Raw genomic sequence first — 19,419 nt, 5'->3', positions numbered from 1 at the left:
TGTCTGAATGCACGTGACATTGGGGACACCGTCAGCACCATTAGGAAACTTCAATGTGTTTATTACACGAAGCCCCATCTTTTTAACATTATATCGTGAAATACAGAATTGCATGCCACACGCCAGAAGTCTGGTACATGAGCATGTCATCTCTTCTGAGAGGTTCCTGCTGGAGCTGTGATGGCACACACACGAGGGAAGAAGCCTTAACTTGGTACTTCTTCTCATGTGAAGGGGAAAACGTCCACCTCAAATGGCTGCGAAGTGAAACCAAAACAAGGTGTTTACGTGTAGACGTGCTCAGGAAATGGTGGCTGTGACCGGCTCCACCTCACTAGTAACGGAGTGAAACCCAGGCCACCAGAGATGGCCCCTCTCAGCCTCCAAGACAATCTGAGCGCCTGGCTGGTCCACTGTGATGGGTCCCAAGAGGCAGGAATAAACCTCTCCCAGCAGGAAGGTGAATGCAGGCTTCCGGAACACCAGACATACACACGCTCCTGACAAAACAGGTACAGAGCAGACCAGTCTGCTTTCCTTTAGCCAAATAACCTTTCAGATAAAGACAAGATAGGCGTGTCCTTAACTTCTCTGTAATGCAGGGGCTACTGTGGATGTGTTAATTTTATTGTGGTAAAAACACCCTGAATTGTAAAAGAAACGGTCACACCTGTTTCCGTTTTCCGTTCCCATCAGCACGACAGGTGTCTCAGTCCCCGTGACCCTGGCCCACACGTGCCGCGCTCGGGCTTTCTCATTACAGCCCATCTGCGATGTGTGTTGTGGGTAGAGGAGCTGTACCGTCTCTGGCAGGGAACTTATTAATTTGCTTTCAAGGACGCATTCTCTCATTAGACCTTTAGAGCAGTTTCCCAGGCCTGGGCATTCAACTGTGCGCTGAAACTCAGTGTCCCTCCAGGTGTGGGCTCTGCCACCCATCAGAAACAACCCTCGTTAGACTCCTCAGATACTCTCACGAGCCCCTGCCTCAATGGAACACGAAATGAAAGCCCCTGGGACCCAGGCCTTGAGAAGGCGGGAGGTGCAGAGAGTTCCTGTGGCTCCTCCCGGTGCTGCAGAACCTGGTAGCGAAGCTCCAGGAAACCAACAGCCCACAGGTATGTGCCTTACAGGTGGTACCAGGGCCCCAGTTGGCCTCCTTTCTTCACACTGTACGAAACCAGGCGCGGGGGGGAGGGTGAAGGATGAAGACCACATCATGGATGTTAAGGCTTCAGATTCATCCTGAATACGGTACACGGGGGACACCGCAGAGCTGCTGTGGGGGCGGACGGAGGCTGACCGGGGAAACGACGACGCGTGCCACTGGGCCCGGCGCCCAGCTGACAGGGGCCTGGGAAGTTCAAGCAGACCTGGGCGATTCCCTCCAGCAGTGCCAGGAACCTGGACAGACACTGGACCCACACAGGGCACTGACTTGTTTCCTAACGAGGGTGTGAAGGAGGAAATGGGACAACAGAGATGCCGGCAACACCAACAGAGGAGGTGAGGAACGGGACATGTCGGGACGTGTATTAGCAGCAAAAGAAGAGCACCACCAGGCTGGAAACAAGTGGAAAACCAGCCACCTGAAGGGGCTGCCGGCTACAGGAGGAAGAGGGAGGCAGCACAGCGAGGGCTGAGTGCCGAGGATGGCAGGACCCAGGGGTGTGCGACCGCAGGTGGCTGAACAATGTGTGGACAGGTCATCCCTATGGACATTCAGGCACCCATGTGGATAAGTAGGCCTGGGGTTCAAACCAACAAACGCAAACCAGACACTGAGATCTTCAGAGAAGAGAAAGGACGGGCAATTGGTGAGCACAGGAGAGTGTGTAGCCCACACTTGAGGAAGCTAGGTCCCAAGGGACAAGCCGCCAAGGGAGCATTCCTCGGAGACAAGAAGACAAGGTGCAGTGGGTTAATCGCAGAAAAGGCAGCGCTCTGGACCCGGTCGTGGAGGGAAACGGCGCAACGCTGGAGAGGAGGTGGCTGGCTCAGAGGGCCCGTGGACGGCGCAGCGAGGAGGGCCACTGTGGGCCACAGTTAGCATGTCTTCATCTAAGGTTTAAAAAGAAGTGTACCTGAAAGAGTCCAAAAGCGCGCGGGTGCCACTGCGGACCTCTTTTCTCATTCACATCAATCTGTGTTCACTAGTGTTGGTACAGCTTGTCCTACCAGCCATAAATCCATCACTTTGTTTATCACGTCCGCAGATACCTTGAGGCTTTGTGAAATTCCTGTGTCAAAGCTAAGAATCATCTCCACGGCACTCCTCTAATCTGATAATAAGCCTGTCTAAAGAGAAAATGGCATGACCACACACGTCAGCCACTAATGAACTCCACTGCCTTAAGTGCTTGGAGTCCATGGTCAGTCGTCTGCGCTCATGTGGATGGATCAGGTTCAGATTCACTAACAGCAGCTTTCATTTGCTACACATCTAGCACGTGCCAGACCGTTAGAAGCACTTTAGGTAAGTGCTTCTTCACTGAACCCTAAGAAGTGGGTATTATTATCCCATCTTAACAAAAGGAAACCAAGACTCAAAGGGCGAGCATTTGTGGAAGTACCAGCCCGTACATGACAGAGTGGGACCCAGTTCTTCCTGATTCCAAGCTTTGTCTTCTGGAATGCACCATTCACTAGTGACTTTTCAAAATTAATACCCAGGACTTTATATCTTCTCGTCTTCATTCTCCTGACACCTCTTTTTTGATCAAATTCCTTCTAGACACCAACTACAGACAAGCTATCTCACCTCCAGAAGTAAGTGCCTTGGAACCTACATCACCCAAGTCTCAGAACTTCCCTGGGGCCTGGCCACTGGAGGAACTCATTAAAAATGCATCCAGACCTACTGTAGCAGAACCTGCACTTCAACAAGGTCCCTAGGAGATTTGCGTGCACATTAAAGTTTGAGAAGCACTAATCTAGAAAAGCCTGAGGCTTGCTGCTTTAAGCTTCTAATCAGTTCCCTTTACCACACCCACAAAACTTTTCATGTGTAATTATTTCTCTTGACTTAAAAACTGTGGTTATTTCAATACAATTCTTACACCACGGTAGCAACTAACACCCAAGAGAAAAAAGAGAAACCAAGATGGCTATGTAGCACATTTCCCAAACTGTGTGATCTCTGGAAACACTGGGCAGGGTTGAGGGAAAGGGGAAAGGGGAGAGGGGAGAGAGGGAGAGAGGGGTGGAGGGAGGGAAGGAGGGAGGGAAGGAAGGAGGGAGAGAGGGACAGTCACCAAGAACAAATAAGGAATATTAAAAAAGAGTGGCATGGATTGTGGTAACAGTTTCAGGATAGTGATGGGCAGAGCAAGCTAAACATTGTGAAAAACATTCCAGACAAATAAAGACCTTTGTAAGCTCACAGGGAGCAAAACAAAGGGAGGTAGGGCCCACTGCTTGGTGCAGACCTGTACAGAGGGGAAGGAGAGAAACACGCAATGAAGGACACTACTGGGTCCCCCGACCAAACTGGAATATGAACACAGTTTAATGAGAGTACTGTGCTGATTTTACATTGACTACTGTTGATGACTGTTTTGTTATGTACGAATGTATGTTAAGAACGGCTGTTCTTAATGGTTCAGAAATTATATACAGACACACATACATATACAGAGAATGTGCAAGTGATAAAGCAAAGGAGATAAATGTCAACAATAGAATAATCTGGATAAGAGGATACTCTGCATGACTTTCATATTTGTAACTTCTGTAAATTTGAAATTATTTCCAAACAACAAGCTTGTTTTAAAAGAAAAGAAGGAAAACTAGTTAATTTCCATTTGACTTTCTTTGCTTTTTGTGAGGCAACTGATCTAAGCAGACCGTAAGTAACAGGGACTAGAATCCCCAGTGGAAAAAAAACCATAACTGAGTACCTTTGGAGTCTCTGCCTAGAAGAAATAATCTCCTTTTAAACAAACCTTTAAAATCTATTTGTATAGAAACCTGCAGGCACACCTGTGCCAAGCTCTGCCTTGTCAAGCAGCCACAGCGACAGCACCCTTACCAGCCACTCACAGCACTTAGGTCCACACCTGGCAGAAGGCAGGGCAGCAGTGCCTGCTGGACGTCCTGAAGGAGCGGGCCTATCCCACCCTCAGAGCCAGGAGGCTCAGAGGCCATGCCCTTTCAATCCAGGTTATCCAGTTTAAGGACACAAGCTGACGTGACGCAATGCAGAATTAGGGGGAAAAACCTTAGTTCCTCCCTACCCAGCCCAACACCAAAACAGAGGCTGAGACACGCAGTTATTTGCCACATCAAATGTGTCACAATACTCCTCGCACTAGTTTCAAATACTTTCTTCCAAGACAACTACACACACACAGAGATGGGCTGCAGAGTCCCCGCCCCCAGCCCAATCACTCCCAGAACCTGTTGGGACCCCCATGGACACCAATACTACTTCTGCGTTCAAGTACAGGGAGCAGGAAGCGAGCCTCCCTGGACACGTGACAACCACACAGGAGAAAGAGAGAGCTTGGGGCAATGGCCTGGAGAGGGGCAATGCCATTGGCCAAGATATGAGATCAGGGAGCCCCCACAGTTAACGCACCTGGGGCACATAGTACCTCAGTGTACCCGTTTACCGCAAATACTAAACTGGGAGCGGCCACGGGTACAGTAGGAGTGTGACCAGAAGACACAGGGATGACAAGAAAACCTACTATCGAGACGCCAGCGATTTCCCAGGTGGTTCGATGTTTCCTTCAACCCACAGAAGTAGCTAAGTTTCTGAAACTGTCACGGATGGTCAATTGCCCTAGAGTGACCTGACTGTCCTTCTAGAGGCCAACCTCACACAGGGCCTGGCCAGGTGGCTCTTTTGAGTATCCTCAGGTCAAAGGAAGGAAAGCAGCAGACAATGGGCTCCCAGGGAAGGTGAGACCTCACTTCCAGAGTGGAACCTGTCTTGCTCCCAGCTCATGCTCAGCCCATGAAACCACACTTCCCCCGTGTAAGGTTGCCGAGTGAGCAGTGCTGATTTCCACCCACTGGGAATCAGGAGGAAAGGAGCAAGGCAGTTAGTAATTGAGGTTCTCCTCTTCCTAATTCAAAGGAGGAACTATCCTGCTGGAGAGGCTCTCTCTAAGCCACACAGTCTAAAGCCTGTGGAAGTGACAAGTCCTTACGCCGCAGGCCAGGGACTGATCTAACTCTAGTCCGCAGTACAGGGCACAGGGCTTCGGCAAGAACAGACGTTAGGTCGGAAGCTTAGGGGGCGGGTGGGGGAGTGGGAGAGCCGTCCTGTCCCGACCTCCACAACTCAGCGGTCACAGATACAAAATCGGAGGCTTACCAAGCGCCTCCAGCCCCGGTGGCCAACGGGACAGCAAAACTGTCCTCCAAAAGGGACGGAGACGAGCAGGCACCCACCCCTCTCACACGCTGGCAGGCACCAGCGCCGGCGACAGACGGCTCAGAGAAGTCGGGAGGCGAGGACCTGGCAGAAGGTTCCAGCTCATTAATGCTACCTCAGAGGACACAAGAGACCAAATCAGCAGTAATATTTTTAGACCGATTGTTAACTTTCTCCACTTTCACCCCAGCTCCTGTGGGTTTTACAGCTGAGTCACCGTTTGAATTTCCTGACGCCTTGCCCAAGAGCACAAAGGCACCCCGAGTCTGAGGGTGGTGGCAATGGCAGAAAGAGCTTCACACCGGATGCCTGCACCGAAGACACTGCTTGAGCTCGAGCTCTGCTCGGGGAGACCAGGCCCAGACATCACGGTCAGATGTCTGTTCCCTAACGCGAGTGGTCCCAGGATATACCCCCCAGCCTGGGGCATAATCACCTCTTCCCTATCCCAAAGCTTGGTTCTACCTTGTTTGAAGGAACAGGGGTAAGAGCCGGGAGGGTAGCACTCGTTCCTGAACTCGACACCACTCCCCAATTGAGGGGGCGGTCTTCTGAGTCTGAGCTCCCTCTGAGGGGGTACCCAGCATAGCCTTTCTCCCCAACCTTGATCGACGGACAAGTTTCAGTGCCTGAGGAAAGAGCATACCCAAGTCCCACGTAAGGTCAGCACACACTCTGTCCCTGCACTCAACCACCTCAACTTTTTCTCTCCTAGAAGGTGCCCCATCGTCGCCACACTTCCCAGGGGCCCCCCTGCATTAAAAGTGACTCCTCAATAGACTACCTGACTCCAGGGCATGACAAACGCTTTCTGTAAATGCAGCATCACGCCCCGGAAGCTATGGGGGCTCAGGGACACGGATCTGTGAAGACTCTGTCCCTCCAGCTGATCGACACAAGTAGGAGGCAGAGAATGGGGGAGGCCTACTCTGAACGCTGCCGTTCAGCAGCACCCAGGATTCGCAGTGGCTCATTGCCCTTCAGTAAATCGGTGTCAGAAGCCACGCCAGGCCCTGTGCTGTGTACTGGGAAGAGTGGTGAGGAGCTGCCCACCACAGTCTGCAAGAGACTTTGGGCCCGGAAAGTCCACGTGACACAGAGGAGGAACCTGACCCTATTTTGGGTTCTGCCTCAGAAAGGTTGTTTGGAAGCAAAGCAGCAGCAGAAGCAAAATGCGGAAGACTCCCCTCTCACCCCAGGCCCATCCAGACTGCAGAGCAATGGGGGCCGACAAGTGACAGAGCACAGGGCACGCAGCACTCACTGATCAGCAATTAGGGCAGAAACCAGAGCGGGTGCACATGCTAATCCCCAAGGAACCCGTACAGGAGAGTGGCGGGAAACGGGACACGGCCTGGGGCACCCCCACACGGGGCATCTGGTCTGCCACCTCCCCAGGGCTTCTGTACAAGGCAGCACTGAGTCCTTGTTTCCAGGCCCTCCAACGGGGATGCTCCGTCACCCCACTTCCTGCTGAGTTATTCTGCATGCAAAAGTGTCACCTGGGGGAAGGCGTGGGGGGGAGTGGGTGGCACAGCGGGCACTGAGACTCAGGAGGACAGGGAGTGCCCGGGCCTTAGGGACCTCAGCAGGGGAACACGTCACCTCTGGCTGTACGTGGAGATATCACACAGCCAGTGTTCTTGCCCAGCATGTTAGGGTTCTGCTCACGGGAACACAGGTGGGACAGAAGCAGAAGAGGTTTGGCACCACAAAGACCTGGGCTGGAATTTTGGTCGTGGTGTCACTTTGGGGGTGTGGCAACCTCTGTGAGCCTATTTCCTCATCTTAGGACAGGTGCAGTAACAGTACCCACTTCACAGGACGGTACAGGCATTCAAATCACAGGCAGCAGTGGATGCCGTTATTGTCACTGTGCCCCCACCCCAGGACACTGAGGATGGCATGCTGCTCCGGGGTTTCAGACACCATGGGGAGGCCCACGGGGAGGCCCTGGACACATGCCGCTGGGGTCTCGGGGAAAAAGCCACTTGCACCACTCGTCCGGCCCTGAAAGGCTTCTTTCTCAGCAAGAGCTGAGGCCTCCGGACAGGCACCATCACGAGGGCGGGACCCCACAAAGTGCCACATCCAAATCCATGATGGCCGTGCAGGCATAACTCTCCAAACCAGATTCCGCCCCAGGGCCTTCCTGCAGGACTCTGAGGCCAATGAAATCCACGTAGGAGAAGAACTGCAGCCCCTGGAGAACGGCCCCCATGTCATCCCAATGCACAAAGCCCCCCACAGCAACCACCATGCTACATTTGCTATACTTTCCCATCTGCTTTCCCTGGGTGGTCATGGGGATTTTCAGGGGTAACGATCTGATGCACGAGGTTATCCCCAGTGCCTAGTACAGTGCCTGGCACACAGCTAGTGCTCAATGTCTGTTGAGTGAGTTTTCAGGCCAGATTTTTCAGTCAAGAGCCCTGCTATCTCCAACCCTGCCCCCCACACTGCTGAATATTTAAGAGTGGTACAAGATGGTCACATGTGAAGCCATATGTTACAAGCAGAGCCTGGGGAATAAGCCTGCACCCTGCTCTACGCAGAGACAGCAGGGTACCCGGCTGTCTGCAGGGGCGACTCCCAGAGCTGCTTGAATACCTCCTCCCTCCCTCAAGAAATGGAGCTGGTTGGTCTTCAGATGGGAAGGCAGTGTAGGCACTGGAGTGTGGGCTGCCTGTTCCCGCATTGCTGGCACGGGTACCCGATCTGGCACTGCAGCTGGCGGCGGAGGGCTGCATCCCACTCCAGGAGGCACACCCTCATGTGGGCTTTCCAAGAAGGCCCGGAACGCGGAGAGAGAGATGGCCATCACCACAGCTCCGAAATTCAAGGACAACATGGGGATTAGGGACGGGTGTGTCTTCAAGCCTGGGAAAGGAAGGCATACCCACACGAACCCTGCCCGGAGCCAGAGCCCACCATGGGGCCACCCCTGGGTGCCGAAGAGTGCTAGGGCCAGACTGCGGTCCCTCCCTGGTCCACAAAATCATGTAATATTTATCACTAAAGTACTGAGATGGAAGGTAAATCCATCCCAGTTCAGAGACAAACAGAAGCACAGGCCTCTCAGGTGGTGGGGACGCTGGAGAAATTACGGCTGCACCCAAGTTATTATTTTTCTTATTAAACTACAGTTGACATACAGTATTCTATTAGTTTCAGGGATACAACATAGTGATTAGACATTTATATCCCTGACTATGTGATCACCCCGATAAATCTAGGACCCATTTGGCACCATCCAGTTATTACGATATTAACTGTGTTCCCTGTGCTGTACATTACATCCCCGTGACTTACTTATTTTATGACTAGAAGTTTGTATCTCTTACTCCCCTTCCCCTTTTTCACCCATTCCTCAAACCCCACCCCGGCAGCCATCAGTTTGTTCTCTTATCTATGAGTCGGTCTGTTTTGTGTTCTAGATTTCACATGTAAGTGAAATCATCTGGCATTTGTCTTTCTCTGTCTGACTTATTTCATTTAACATAAAACTCTCTAGGTTCACCCATGTGTTGCAAATGGCAGAATTTCATTTTTTTTTTATTGCTGAGTAATATCCCAAGCTATTTTTCACAGCCTAATTTCACAGTGCTTTCAGGCCAAGCTCTCCAAGCCCCAAGATGGGGTCTCCAGCACGTCTGTGGGCTAGGACACATTTCAGAAGGGCCCTTGGAGCTACGACAAACCGGAGCCAGAGAAGGGCCACACCCCAATCAGACACCAGTGAAAGCAGCCCTGGGCACACACTGACCGCCACAGACAGGTGCCCATCTCCTGGTGCAGTGGGACAGCGGGCAAGCGCAGCTTCGCAGGCCACCCAGGCTGACTTCAACAATACCATACAAGGGGTGGCCGGTTAGCTCAGTTGGTTAGAGCGTGGTGCTGATAACACCAGGGTTGCCGGTTCGATCCCCGCACAGGCCACTGTGAGCTGCACCCTCCTTAAAAACAAAAATAAAACCCACATAAAAGAAAACTGCCACGGCCTCCAAACCATGATCTCCAAGCACAGGATACCAAAAGGGACACCACACTTCCTTGGCCAGGGTAAGAGGGCACTCACCAACCTTTCTGGAAAAAACCTAAGTTAGCTGAAAGCCAGTACTCCAAGAAATTCTACCTTAACCCAGAGGTAGTTGTTTAAGGCAAAGCTCTTCCCTACTCGCAACCAAATAAAACAGCCCCAAGCCCCTACCCCCAATCCAATGGGATTTTACCCAAACTACTGGTCAGTAAAATGCCAGCAGACACAACAGTCCCAGGCTCTGCAAAGCATTCTAAAAAAAGACCTGCGCCAAATAGGGTGGTGGCCAGAGAAACCAGCAAGACAGTACCTTGCTGCCATGACTGCCCGTTTCTGGAGCGGGGGAGGCAAGGGAAGGGGAGCAGCTCAGTGACTCCCACTGTCCGCAGCCACAGCAAAAGGCCGCCCCCCTCCTCCATCCCCGTGAGTATTACAGTGTAACTTACATAAAGCCAAACATGTAGGTTTTAAGTATACCTACAGTATTTCTTAAGTTCACATTTCTTCCTGAATACTCCAAGACTTGCCTCTGGCCAACCCTCCCTCCTGCCTTTGTACCACAAGAGGAAAACAAACGGGCAACGGGAAAGTCTGAGCAGGAGCAGTTCAAGGGGTGGTCAAGAGGCCCCTTCAGTTTGTCCCCATCACATCCAAGTGACCAGGAATCCCAAAGGGGAGTGGCTCTGCCCCTTGGACACTCTTAACACAAAGAAAGGAAGAAAAAAAGCCTTAGCAGCTCAGTCACCCCACCCTGCTCACTCTGCCTACCCACTCCCAGGATCAATGCTCTGAACCTGTTAAGCCAATTCCAATATCCCAGGATTATCCAGCCTCACTGGAGGTTACAATGCTTCGCTTGCCATGATCAGGGACCACCCATCCTTCATACATCGCTGCCTAGTCTTACAAGCCACTGAGAAACAGAATCTGGACATCCAGCAATCAGCCACCGAAGTCCCCTCCCCCGCCCCAAAGTGTTTTGCTTCATCATCTCTAAGACAGGCCTGGGCACCGGGGGGTTTATCTGGATCTTTTCTGCATAAGGCTTTCACCTTGGGGACCTTTCTCAGGGCCACCCCAGGTGCAGACTAACAACTCCGGGGCATCTGTCAGGGTAGGTGGCGGAGCCGTGCCTGCCTTTACGAGCCACCATCTGTCCTGCACACTCACAGCCGGCAGCACCTCCATCTCCTGCAAAACAGCTCCATGTTGTGTGTGGGGGGGATGCAAAGGGCAGCAGAACAACTGTTGCTGTGGGCACCGTTGCTGGCCACCCCCGCCCCCGCCCCCGCCCACTCCTCTCCTGGCACTCACCTGAGTGTGTGCTGCTCTGGGCTGAGGAGTCTGAGTCCTGGGTGCTCCAGGTTCGGTCCCAGCCTGTGAGGCTGAGGGACTGCAGGCCAAGGCACAAGTCGTTTGCATCTGGGAGCCCACGGGGAGACTCTTGCGCAGAGGTGGGGAAAAGCATCCTGCTTGAGACTGTTTCTTCAGAGTCCGGGAAGTCTGTTTTGGACAGGAGGACAGCAAAACCCCAGAGTTAAGGGCTGTTTCTGCCCCAGTATTTTCAACAATAAATATTAATAGTTTCCTAGGCTTAAGGGGCAGACATCCAAGCGGGCTGAACGCTGCAGCCGCTGCCTCTGCACTTTTGGGGGCGGCAGAACAGGAGCAGTGGCCACGCAGCCCCCTCCCCACACGCACACCCCTAGCCCGCCCGCATTACAGACTGGGCCGGCGTGTGATCAGGCTGCTCCGCTTCCCGCTGCCAGTGACATCAGCCGGCTGAGCAGAGCGAGCAAGAGAGAGCGGCAACATCCCTCACAGAACGGGGGAGGAGCAGGAGGGGTCGGCAGGGAGGAGACTTGCCTCCCAGGGAAAAGACAGCACAACAGCCACTTGGAACAGTCCGGTGCGGTGCCGGTAGGTAAGTCAGGGTTGTGAGGCGGCGCCCTCCGGTCTCCAGCAATGGTGGCCAAGCGGCCCCCAGGAACGGCTGAGGTCCTCTGTGCTGACAGCAGAGCCCAAGCAGCGCCTGCCTGCCTCTGTAGCTCTGCCCTCCTGCCCCTCCCGCTGCTCTCCACCCCCAAACCCAAAAACACTCTAGTCCTGGACTCTCTCCAGCTGCTTGCTCAAGCCCCGGTTTTACAGCCCAGCGCACAGCTCCAGTCCTGCTAGCAACAGTCGTGAGCTCCAAGTGGCCCGAGCAGGACCCTGACACAGCAGTGTTTTCCACTGAGGAATGGGGTAACCTTCAGAAAAACACTGCACACTTGGCCCCTGGGGACCAGCGCCTGCCTGGAGCTCCAGGCTTGTCTGGAGCAGCTGATCACAGCGGAAAGGGGTCAGCGCTGGCAGCAGGAGGGGCCGGGCTGCTCTCAGTATGGCCCACACCCACCTGCCCAGTAAGATCTGCCCGACTAGGATAATCCCTTCCCAGGTCCCCTCACCCCAAAAGGATGGGCATTAGTCATGAGCAGATATGTCGGGTCTAGTGCCTCCCTCCCTCCTGCAACTGGAGGCACAGATGGACTAGACGCTCCCCAGCGCGACAGACCAAAGCACGAGAAACAGTGTCAGAAGCAGTCTTATGCCTCATGGAAACCCCACGCTCAGGAGCTCGCCTCACCCCGCGCTGTCGGGGCGCTTTCTCTTGCCCTCCCAGGAGCCTCCCTGCCACACTGCCAGCTGCGATGACTGTAGTTGCCTGCGCCCTCTCTCAGGGGTATTGCCAGGGCCAAGGGCCTATTTCTGTGACCACTCACAGCTCCAGCAATAAAGGCCAGCTCTGCCCAGAGCTTCTGGAATCTCTGCCATCTCCTCGCCAACGTCCTCCCCTGCATCAGTCCTTTTCCAACATGACCCTCAGAACAGAGGGAGGGCAAGCACCCCAGCCCCAGCAGACAGGCTGCTCCACCTGCTGTTCTCCCGTTACAGGAGAAGTAACCGGACAGGGGGAGCAAGCCCACCCGGGAACGCCTGGGACAGGGTCTAAGGTGGACAGAGGGCGCACCAATGCTGTCAGCCAGCGGCCAGCGCCTCCTGCAGTAGCTCGTGCCCACAGGCCCTGAGCCTCAGCCCGGAGGGAAACGCCAGTGTGTGGGAGGGACTCCTCCCTTGGAGGTTTTGAAGAGTTTTGCTGCTGTGTCATGTATCCACTTTGTTCCTGTCTGGCTGTAAGTACTCTGCTCCCTCCTTCTGTGTGTCAAAGCCTGCACAGGCCAAGCAAGAACTCTGCTCGCTGCTGCCTGCACCCCACACCAGCAGCACCCCACACCGGCGGCTGTTCACCCCACCCTTCCCCCAAGCTAAGATACTTTGAAAATAATCTCTATGTATTCATTACAAAACAATACACTTCCTTTAAAAACATCCACATTTCAGTGCCCATTTCCCCCTAAACTAGTTACCACCCCAATGTGACGGTATCTACGTGTAGAAGTGACCATCTCTCCCCCCCCCCAAAATCAGGGCCTCTGTGTATATGGGGACCCCATGCCGCAGGCAGAGAGAACCTAATCATCACCTATATTCCTCTTGCGGCCCAAAGCATCACTGGGAGCGTGTGATAAACACGGGATCTCGGGCCCCACCGGCAACCTAGGGAATGTTCTACACTCTAGTGAGACTCCCACTTGACAGCTGGGCACACAGGTCTGAGCAGTACTCACCTGTACAACCAGCCGCACCTTCCCACCCCAGCTCGAAGGCTCCAGGCCTGAGCAGCAGGTCTGTTTAAGGCCATTTAGGAACAAAGGGCCACCGTCTAGGACCTGGAGCCCCACCTCTTCGCCTCCACTGCCAGCACCCCTGCTGCAGATGTCACCTTTATCCTTGCCTACTGTCCCCTCGCACTGTTTCTTCCTGCTAAAGGCTTTCACTACCATGGTAGGACTCCTTCCCTGGAGTTTAGAACGAAGGCGGCCATATCTGTGAACCCCTCCGTGTGGCAGGCTGGGAAAAGCCAATCAGCTTCACGAGACGGACAGAGCTTCCTCTGCTGACCAGGCCTGCTGCTGTGCGCTCTCAGGAAGGAAGTGACAGCCTTTCTGAGCATCTCTTGCATTTGCAAGTGGCAACGGCAGTTGCCTGTCAGGTATTCTGTGAGGACTGCAGAAAGCATTCGTACGGTGTCTGGCACAAAGGATTTTACTTGCAGTAGGGTGACCAAATAATTTATCATCCACACCAAGACACTTTCGAGAGAAAGGGAACAAATATTAATAATCACAGGAGGACAGCAGCTTAAGCAGTGCCCGTCCCAGGTGAAGGGTAAGCAGGATCACTTTATCTGCAGCCATCTGTGTTCAGAAACATTTTACTCAAAACGCCTCCTTCTACCTCTTCACTCTACATCGGAAGAAGGTTTGAGAAGTAAACTGTCAACACAGGCTAACAGGCAGTGAGCTCAAAGGTCTGAAAAGTGAAGGCTGATTTTATGAGCAAAAGTCCCTCACATCTGACTCTGGATAGGAACTTGGCCCTTTTATTGGAGAACATCCTTGACAATCTTTGGCCAAGCACTAGACAACTAGATACTAAAAGCTATCTTCAGCAACCAGCACAAGATGAAGAGGTAATTCTCATTTTAAGGCAATCTATTAGAACAATGACTCACCTTAAATGCTTTCCCCTATAAGTGTCTTTCCTACACAAAGTTTCTGATTGAAGTTCCTTAATGTGGTTCAAAATTTTAAAATCATTTTCCTTTGAAAATATCAGTTGTCTTTATAGTTAACCTGCCGAATTTCTTAGCAACAGAACAACTCAGGGAAATAAGTAAACTGACGCAAAGTTCCAAGTTTGCCACAGTCTAAGATAAAGCATCCCTGGCAGACTCAAAACACACCGGTGAGCCAGGAACTCTAGCTCCAGGGCTGAGACTGGGGTCGCCTGCTCTCCGACCTACTGAATCCTCAGCATTAGAATCTCAGCATCTGTCCTCTGATGACCCCTGTGCTAGCAAACTATTGGGCCAACTGCGCAGGGTCCTGTGCAACTGTCATTCGAGAGCATCTGGCAGCTAAGGGGAGAGAGTGCCTTTACACCCCACCTGTGAAACCGTGAGGGCAGACTCCATTGTAAAAGCAGGTAGGTGGTGACTGCACATCCTTCACTCAGGACCCGGGGAGAACTGAGCAGATGTGTCACAAGCTCATCGTAGGAAAAAGAGATCTAGTTTTGAGGAGGTAAGAGAGGAGAAGGTAAAGAAGGTGTGTCGGGGCTAGCCGAGCCGCGAAGAGCTGAGGCTGCAGTAACAACCTGACACTCAGGCACAGCGAGGAATCTGCAAACTCAAACAGAAGCACTGTGGGAGAGGCCCAAGACGAAGCAGAGATCAGAGCTCGGAAGGCCAGGGATGGAGGACGACGAGGAGGAACAGCTGGAGAAGGGAAGAGTTGGGAGGCAGGGAAATGTGCTAGATGACATAGCAGAATACAAAGCTGCAGCTACACCAGGATTATAACTATGTGAAAGTTCTGTATTTTGATGGACAATGTTGGTAAAGGAATACAGAAAAATACAGCTAATGTGTGATAGTAGCAGGATCCAGTGAATTTATTTTCCTTTAGTTACTGCGCAAACGTTCTAACAATACAAAATAAAACCAGTCCTCTGCTTTCCTTCTCCTCTTCAGATTTTAAACAAGCACACTTGAGCAACCTGAGCTCTCCTACAAAATCTCGACTTCATCCCCAAATTCCAGTCCGTGGGAACTGGAGATAGGACGTTGACTCATTTATCCCCATTAGGTTCTTTCACGTGACAGACTGGCTTTATAGTCAGCTGCGACTACTTACATCAGTGATTTATGGTTCTTAAAAGTTTTAACACGCCCATGAAGTAGCATTTCTGAGACTGTATTTCTAAAAATACGGTTTGGAAGACCATTTTCTCCCCCCAACATAAAAGACACCAAAATGATGATTTTGAAAAGGCATTTTGGCAACTTAAAGAGCAAACACGAGATAAGTCAGACATTTGTCAAGGTCATTTCAACTGCTCTGTGTGAGGAAGACCACAAATCTCTCCAGAGCAGTGCTTCTCCAACCTCAGTGGGTGTACGGGTGACACGGGAATCTTTTTAAAATACTGACTCTGATTCAGTGGATCTGGGTCAGGCCCCAGGGTTTGCATTTCTAACAAACACCAGAGTGATGTCGACGCTATTGGCTGACTACATTGAGTAGAAGTTTAAAATGGCTTTCGTACCTAGCTTCTCTCTTCCAGGTAACTCATCCCATTGTTCCTCAACACCCCTTTCTTTCTGGGGTTCATCTTCCTAAACAAGTACCTTCAACGGTTCCCTGCTGTCACTCAGATCAAAGCCGATCTTCAGGTCCTGGCTGACTCAGTAGCTGTCCCTTACACTGTTCACCAAACATTACAGGCTAAGCTTTCTGGAAGTTCCCACACTAGAGAACTTATTAACGTGTGTGCTAATTAGTGCAACAGTGGTTCAGAAGAGACGGAATGCATGATGGCTAGGATATTCAAGGAAAGCTTCCTTCAAATTTTATGTTAAAAATCACATTACAAGTTAAGGTGTAAGAGAGAACATTAGGTTTACTTTCTACTTCCCACCATAAAAATATAATCATTGGATTCCTGTAGTCTCAACTGCTTTTGATAATCTTCAAATGAATTCTGTCAATTGTTTCAAAAGTGATTTCTATTTCTCAAAATAAATATTACAGATGTTCCGATTTTACAATGTCACACACCATCTTCACATACTGGAAGATCCAATATTGTTCTAAAGCTAATTACCACCAAATTGCTCTACATAGTCGAGGTGACCCCAAATAAAATACCTGCCTTCAAGCAACTCAGTAGGGAAAAGACTTTTTAACAAATGGTGCTGGAACAACCAAATGTACCTTCACCCCTACCTCACAGCATATATAAACATTAATTTAACATAGATCAGAGAGATCTATGAGTAAAAGTTAAAACTATAAAGTTTCTCTAAGAAAACACAGACTATCTCTGTGACTTGGGGTAGGCGAGTGCATAGGGAAAGGGGGAGTGCGAAGGCTTCCTACAAAGGACACAGAAAGCAATGATCACTAAGGGAAAATTTTGATAAATTACACTTCATCAAAATTAAAAACTTCTGTTCATCAAGGCACCATTAAGAAAATAACACGGCATGCTACCAAATGGGAGAAAATATCTGAGACCATATCTGACAAATGGTTAGCATGTAGAGTACATAGGAAATCGTAACACCTCAAAAGTAAAAGAAAAAAACCCAATTTTTAGAAGGGCACAAAATCATGAAACAGCCATTTCAAACACATATAATTGGCTAGGAAGGAATGACAAAAATCCTCACCACCATCAGTCATCGAAGAAACACAAATTAAACCACAACGAGATGCTACTACCATTAGACAGCTAAAATTAAAGGCTGCTTCACACTATGCCAACACTTGGTGTTGTCAGTCAGAACTTCCATACCTGTCTGTACGAGGGTACAACTCTTTTGAAAAAGTCAGCCAATTTCTGATACAATTAAACACACAGGACCATGACCCAGCAATTCTCCCAGATATTCAACCAAGAGGAAGCAAAGTGTGTGTCGCCAAAAAGACCTGTACATGTGAACAGTGACAGCACAGCAGGTCCTTGAATAACATTGTTTTGTTCAATGTTCTTTTGTTATATTGTCAATGTGGAAAAAAATTGATTACTGCAGTGCTGTTGTTTGTGTGGGTGTACGTGTTCTCCCCAGGTCTCCCTGGGTTTTCTCCAGGGTCTCAGATTTCCTCCCACGCCCCAAAGACGTGCACACGAGGTGCATGGCATGTCTGAACTGTCCCAGTCTCATGACTGTGGGTAGGGGTGGCCCTGTGATGCAAGGCCGTCCTGTCCAGGGTGGGACCCCAGGTGCCCCGAGCTGCTGGGAAAGGCTGCAGCCACCTTGACCCTGAACTGCAATATGCAGGTTGGAAAATTATTACCTTGTTTTTATTTGTCTTTCTGAAAGAAAAGATGTATAACTCACATTTATTTCAATGTTTACTATTTGAAGTGTTTTCGGTCATTTAGAAATCTGATGATGTTTTGGTGACTAGAAATATGCCACAGGAACTTGACTCTCGTTTCTATCAATCAGCCTCAGGTAAAACTGGTTTTATTACACTCGTTTCATTTGAAGTGCATTCGTCAGAATGCACCTAATGATACACAAAGGATTTGTGCATTTCACTGTATATAAATTTTACCTCAAAGAATTGTAAACAAATACTGAACATTAGTTCAGTATGCTGAAAGTATTTAGGGGTGAATTATATCCATGCCTACAACTTACTTTGAAATGCATCGTAAAAATAAGATGGCTTGATAAATGGGTAGGGGGATAAATAAATGGCTATGTGATAAAGCAAATATAACAAAATGCTGATTGTAGAATCTAGGTAGGGGATATTGCAGGGGTGCATTTTATAATTCATTTAGCTTTTTTGTATGCTTGAAAATGATCATAATAAAATGCTAGGGGAAAATGAAGTCAGACTTTTTAACAAAAAAGCAAGCCTAACTGAACTAATTGGTTTGACAATAAGAACTGACTACATTACATTAGATTTTATGGTTGACATTTTCCATATGCAGAGCAAGTTAAAATCTACAGACCCAAGGTCTTGACAAAACATACTTAAAGCAAGTAATAGGATAAACAGCATTTAAAAATGCTGTGCTGGTAGAAATATATTTAAAAATCAACAGTATTTTAACTTTTCTCAATTCTTTAGGTAAATTGAGTTACACAAGGTGTTCTCTAAGTCAAAGAATAACAGACATAATTAGTAATCATCTGAAATCTTCATAAAGCATTGTTAGGATACTTCAAAAAAACTGAGAAATTCAACGACTGATGACTTACGTAACAAATCTTTTCACAAATTGGATGATTTTTAGTTCCTTCTTTTCAACAAATATGAAAGATTAAATGGAACTGTTAGCAAATAAATGACCAAAACTAAAGAGAGCTGACTGAATTTTTTGCACAGAGTTCAAGGAGTTCAAATAATTGAGTGACACTGCTCCCACAATGCCTTCTCTTCCCATCTACTTATTTACGTGAACAAGTTTATTCAGAGCACAGATCTATAAAAACAAAGGGAATATATTTGGTGTTGAAAATTCTGAGTCATTCCAGGAATAAGTGAGTCATCTAATATTACACGAGTTTTTTTAAATGCAGTTATCAAGAAACATTTCCAATAAACAATGATTAAATAAAAATAAAATTTTATCAAAATATGTTAACATTTAGATTGTCTTAATCAACTGTCCTAGCAATCAATGGCCACAGCAATCCAGAACACGTACAGCCTTTTAGTCACAGGAAATAATTTAAAATTTCAATTTATGTACTATTTTTAATTGCAGAGAAGTAGAACGTGATCCACAAAAGACTCATCTGTAAAATATTACATTAGGATAAAAATCTGTGGGAGACGTAGACTAGAAATATGAGTAAAAAGGCAAGGAATAATGAAAAATTCCCCACTGTTGAAGAACTGGTTTACATATTTTTAAATAAATGACAGGTACCAATCTCTACTATTTCCATTCCACTGGATACCTTTTCACTTACGATGAAAATTACGTACCAGTTTAAATGTGCAAGGAGTATATACTTTTAAAAATGTTTTTTATTGTGGTAAAATATACACAACATAAGTCACCACTTTTCAGGGTACAACTGGGAGGCATTAAGCACATGCAAATTTGTGTGCACCTGTCACCACTGTCTGAAGATGCTGCTGCCTAGTCCAAGAATCCTTAAGACGATGTTTTTAAAATCTCCCCCCCACCAGCTTTTGAACCGTTTCTTCCTATATCATCCAAGGGGCCCTAAAGGCACATGCCATCTTCGTGAAGGAGCCTGCCTCACTCATCACTGTGATGGCCCACAGCTGGGCATCTGACTCAACCTGGGCCAGAATAACCCATCCCTACGGCTGCACAGAACAGCCGAGGTATAGGC

General features: G+C 49.4%; 1 protein-coding gene and 1 non-coding gene across 10 annotated transcripts in view; one reads left to right on the top strand and one right to left on the bottom strand.

Annotated features, from left to right (window-relative positions):
• Nucleotides 1–19,419, bottom strand: part of CPEB1 (cytoplasmic polyadenylation element binding protein 1) — a 52,487-nt gene that overhangs the window by 12,903 nt on the left and 20,165 nt on the right. For 6 of the 9 annotated variants that reach the window (XM_033100285.1, XM_033100291.1, XM_033100282.1 and 3 more), the window contains one exon: nucleotides 10,737–10,925. In XM_033100285.1, the coding sequence (XP_032956176.1) occupies nucleotides 10,737–10,925 (189 nt within the window). Of the gene's footprint in view, nucleotides 1–10,736; nucleotides 10,926–11,145; nucleotides 11,239–11,288; nucleotides 11,464–19,419 lie in introns of those variants that run through there. The other 3 variants (XM_033100287.1, XM_033100288.1, XM_033100289.1) reach the window with 3 other exon arrangements.
• On the top strand, nucleotides 9,249–9,322 carry TRNAI-GAU (transfer RNA isoleucine (anticodon GAU)). The gene has a single exon. It is a non-coding gene; the product is annotated as a tRNA-Ile (tRNA).

This window comes from Rhinolophus ferrumequinum, chromosome 28, assembly GCF_004115265.2.
Source record: "Rhinolophus ferrumequinum isolate MPI-CBG mRhiFer1 chromosome 28, mRhiFer1_v1.p, whole genome shotgun sequence".
Lineage (NCBI taxonomy): Eukaryota > Metazoa > Chordata > Mammalia > Chiroptera > Rhinolophidae > Rhinolophus > Rhinolophus ferrumequinum.
This window is presented reverse-complemented; position numbering and strand designations above follow the sequence as displayed.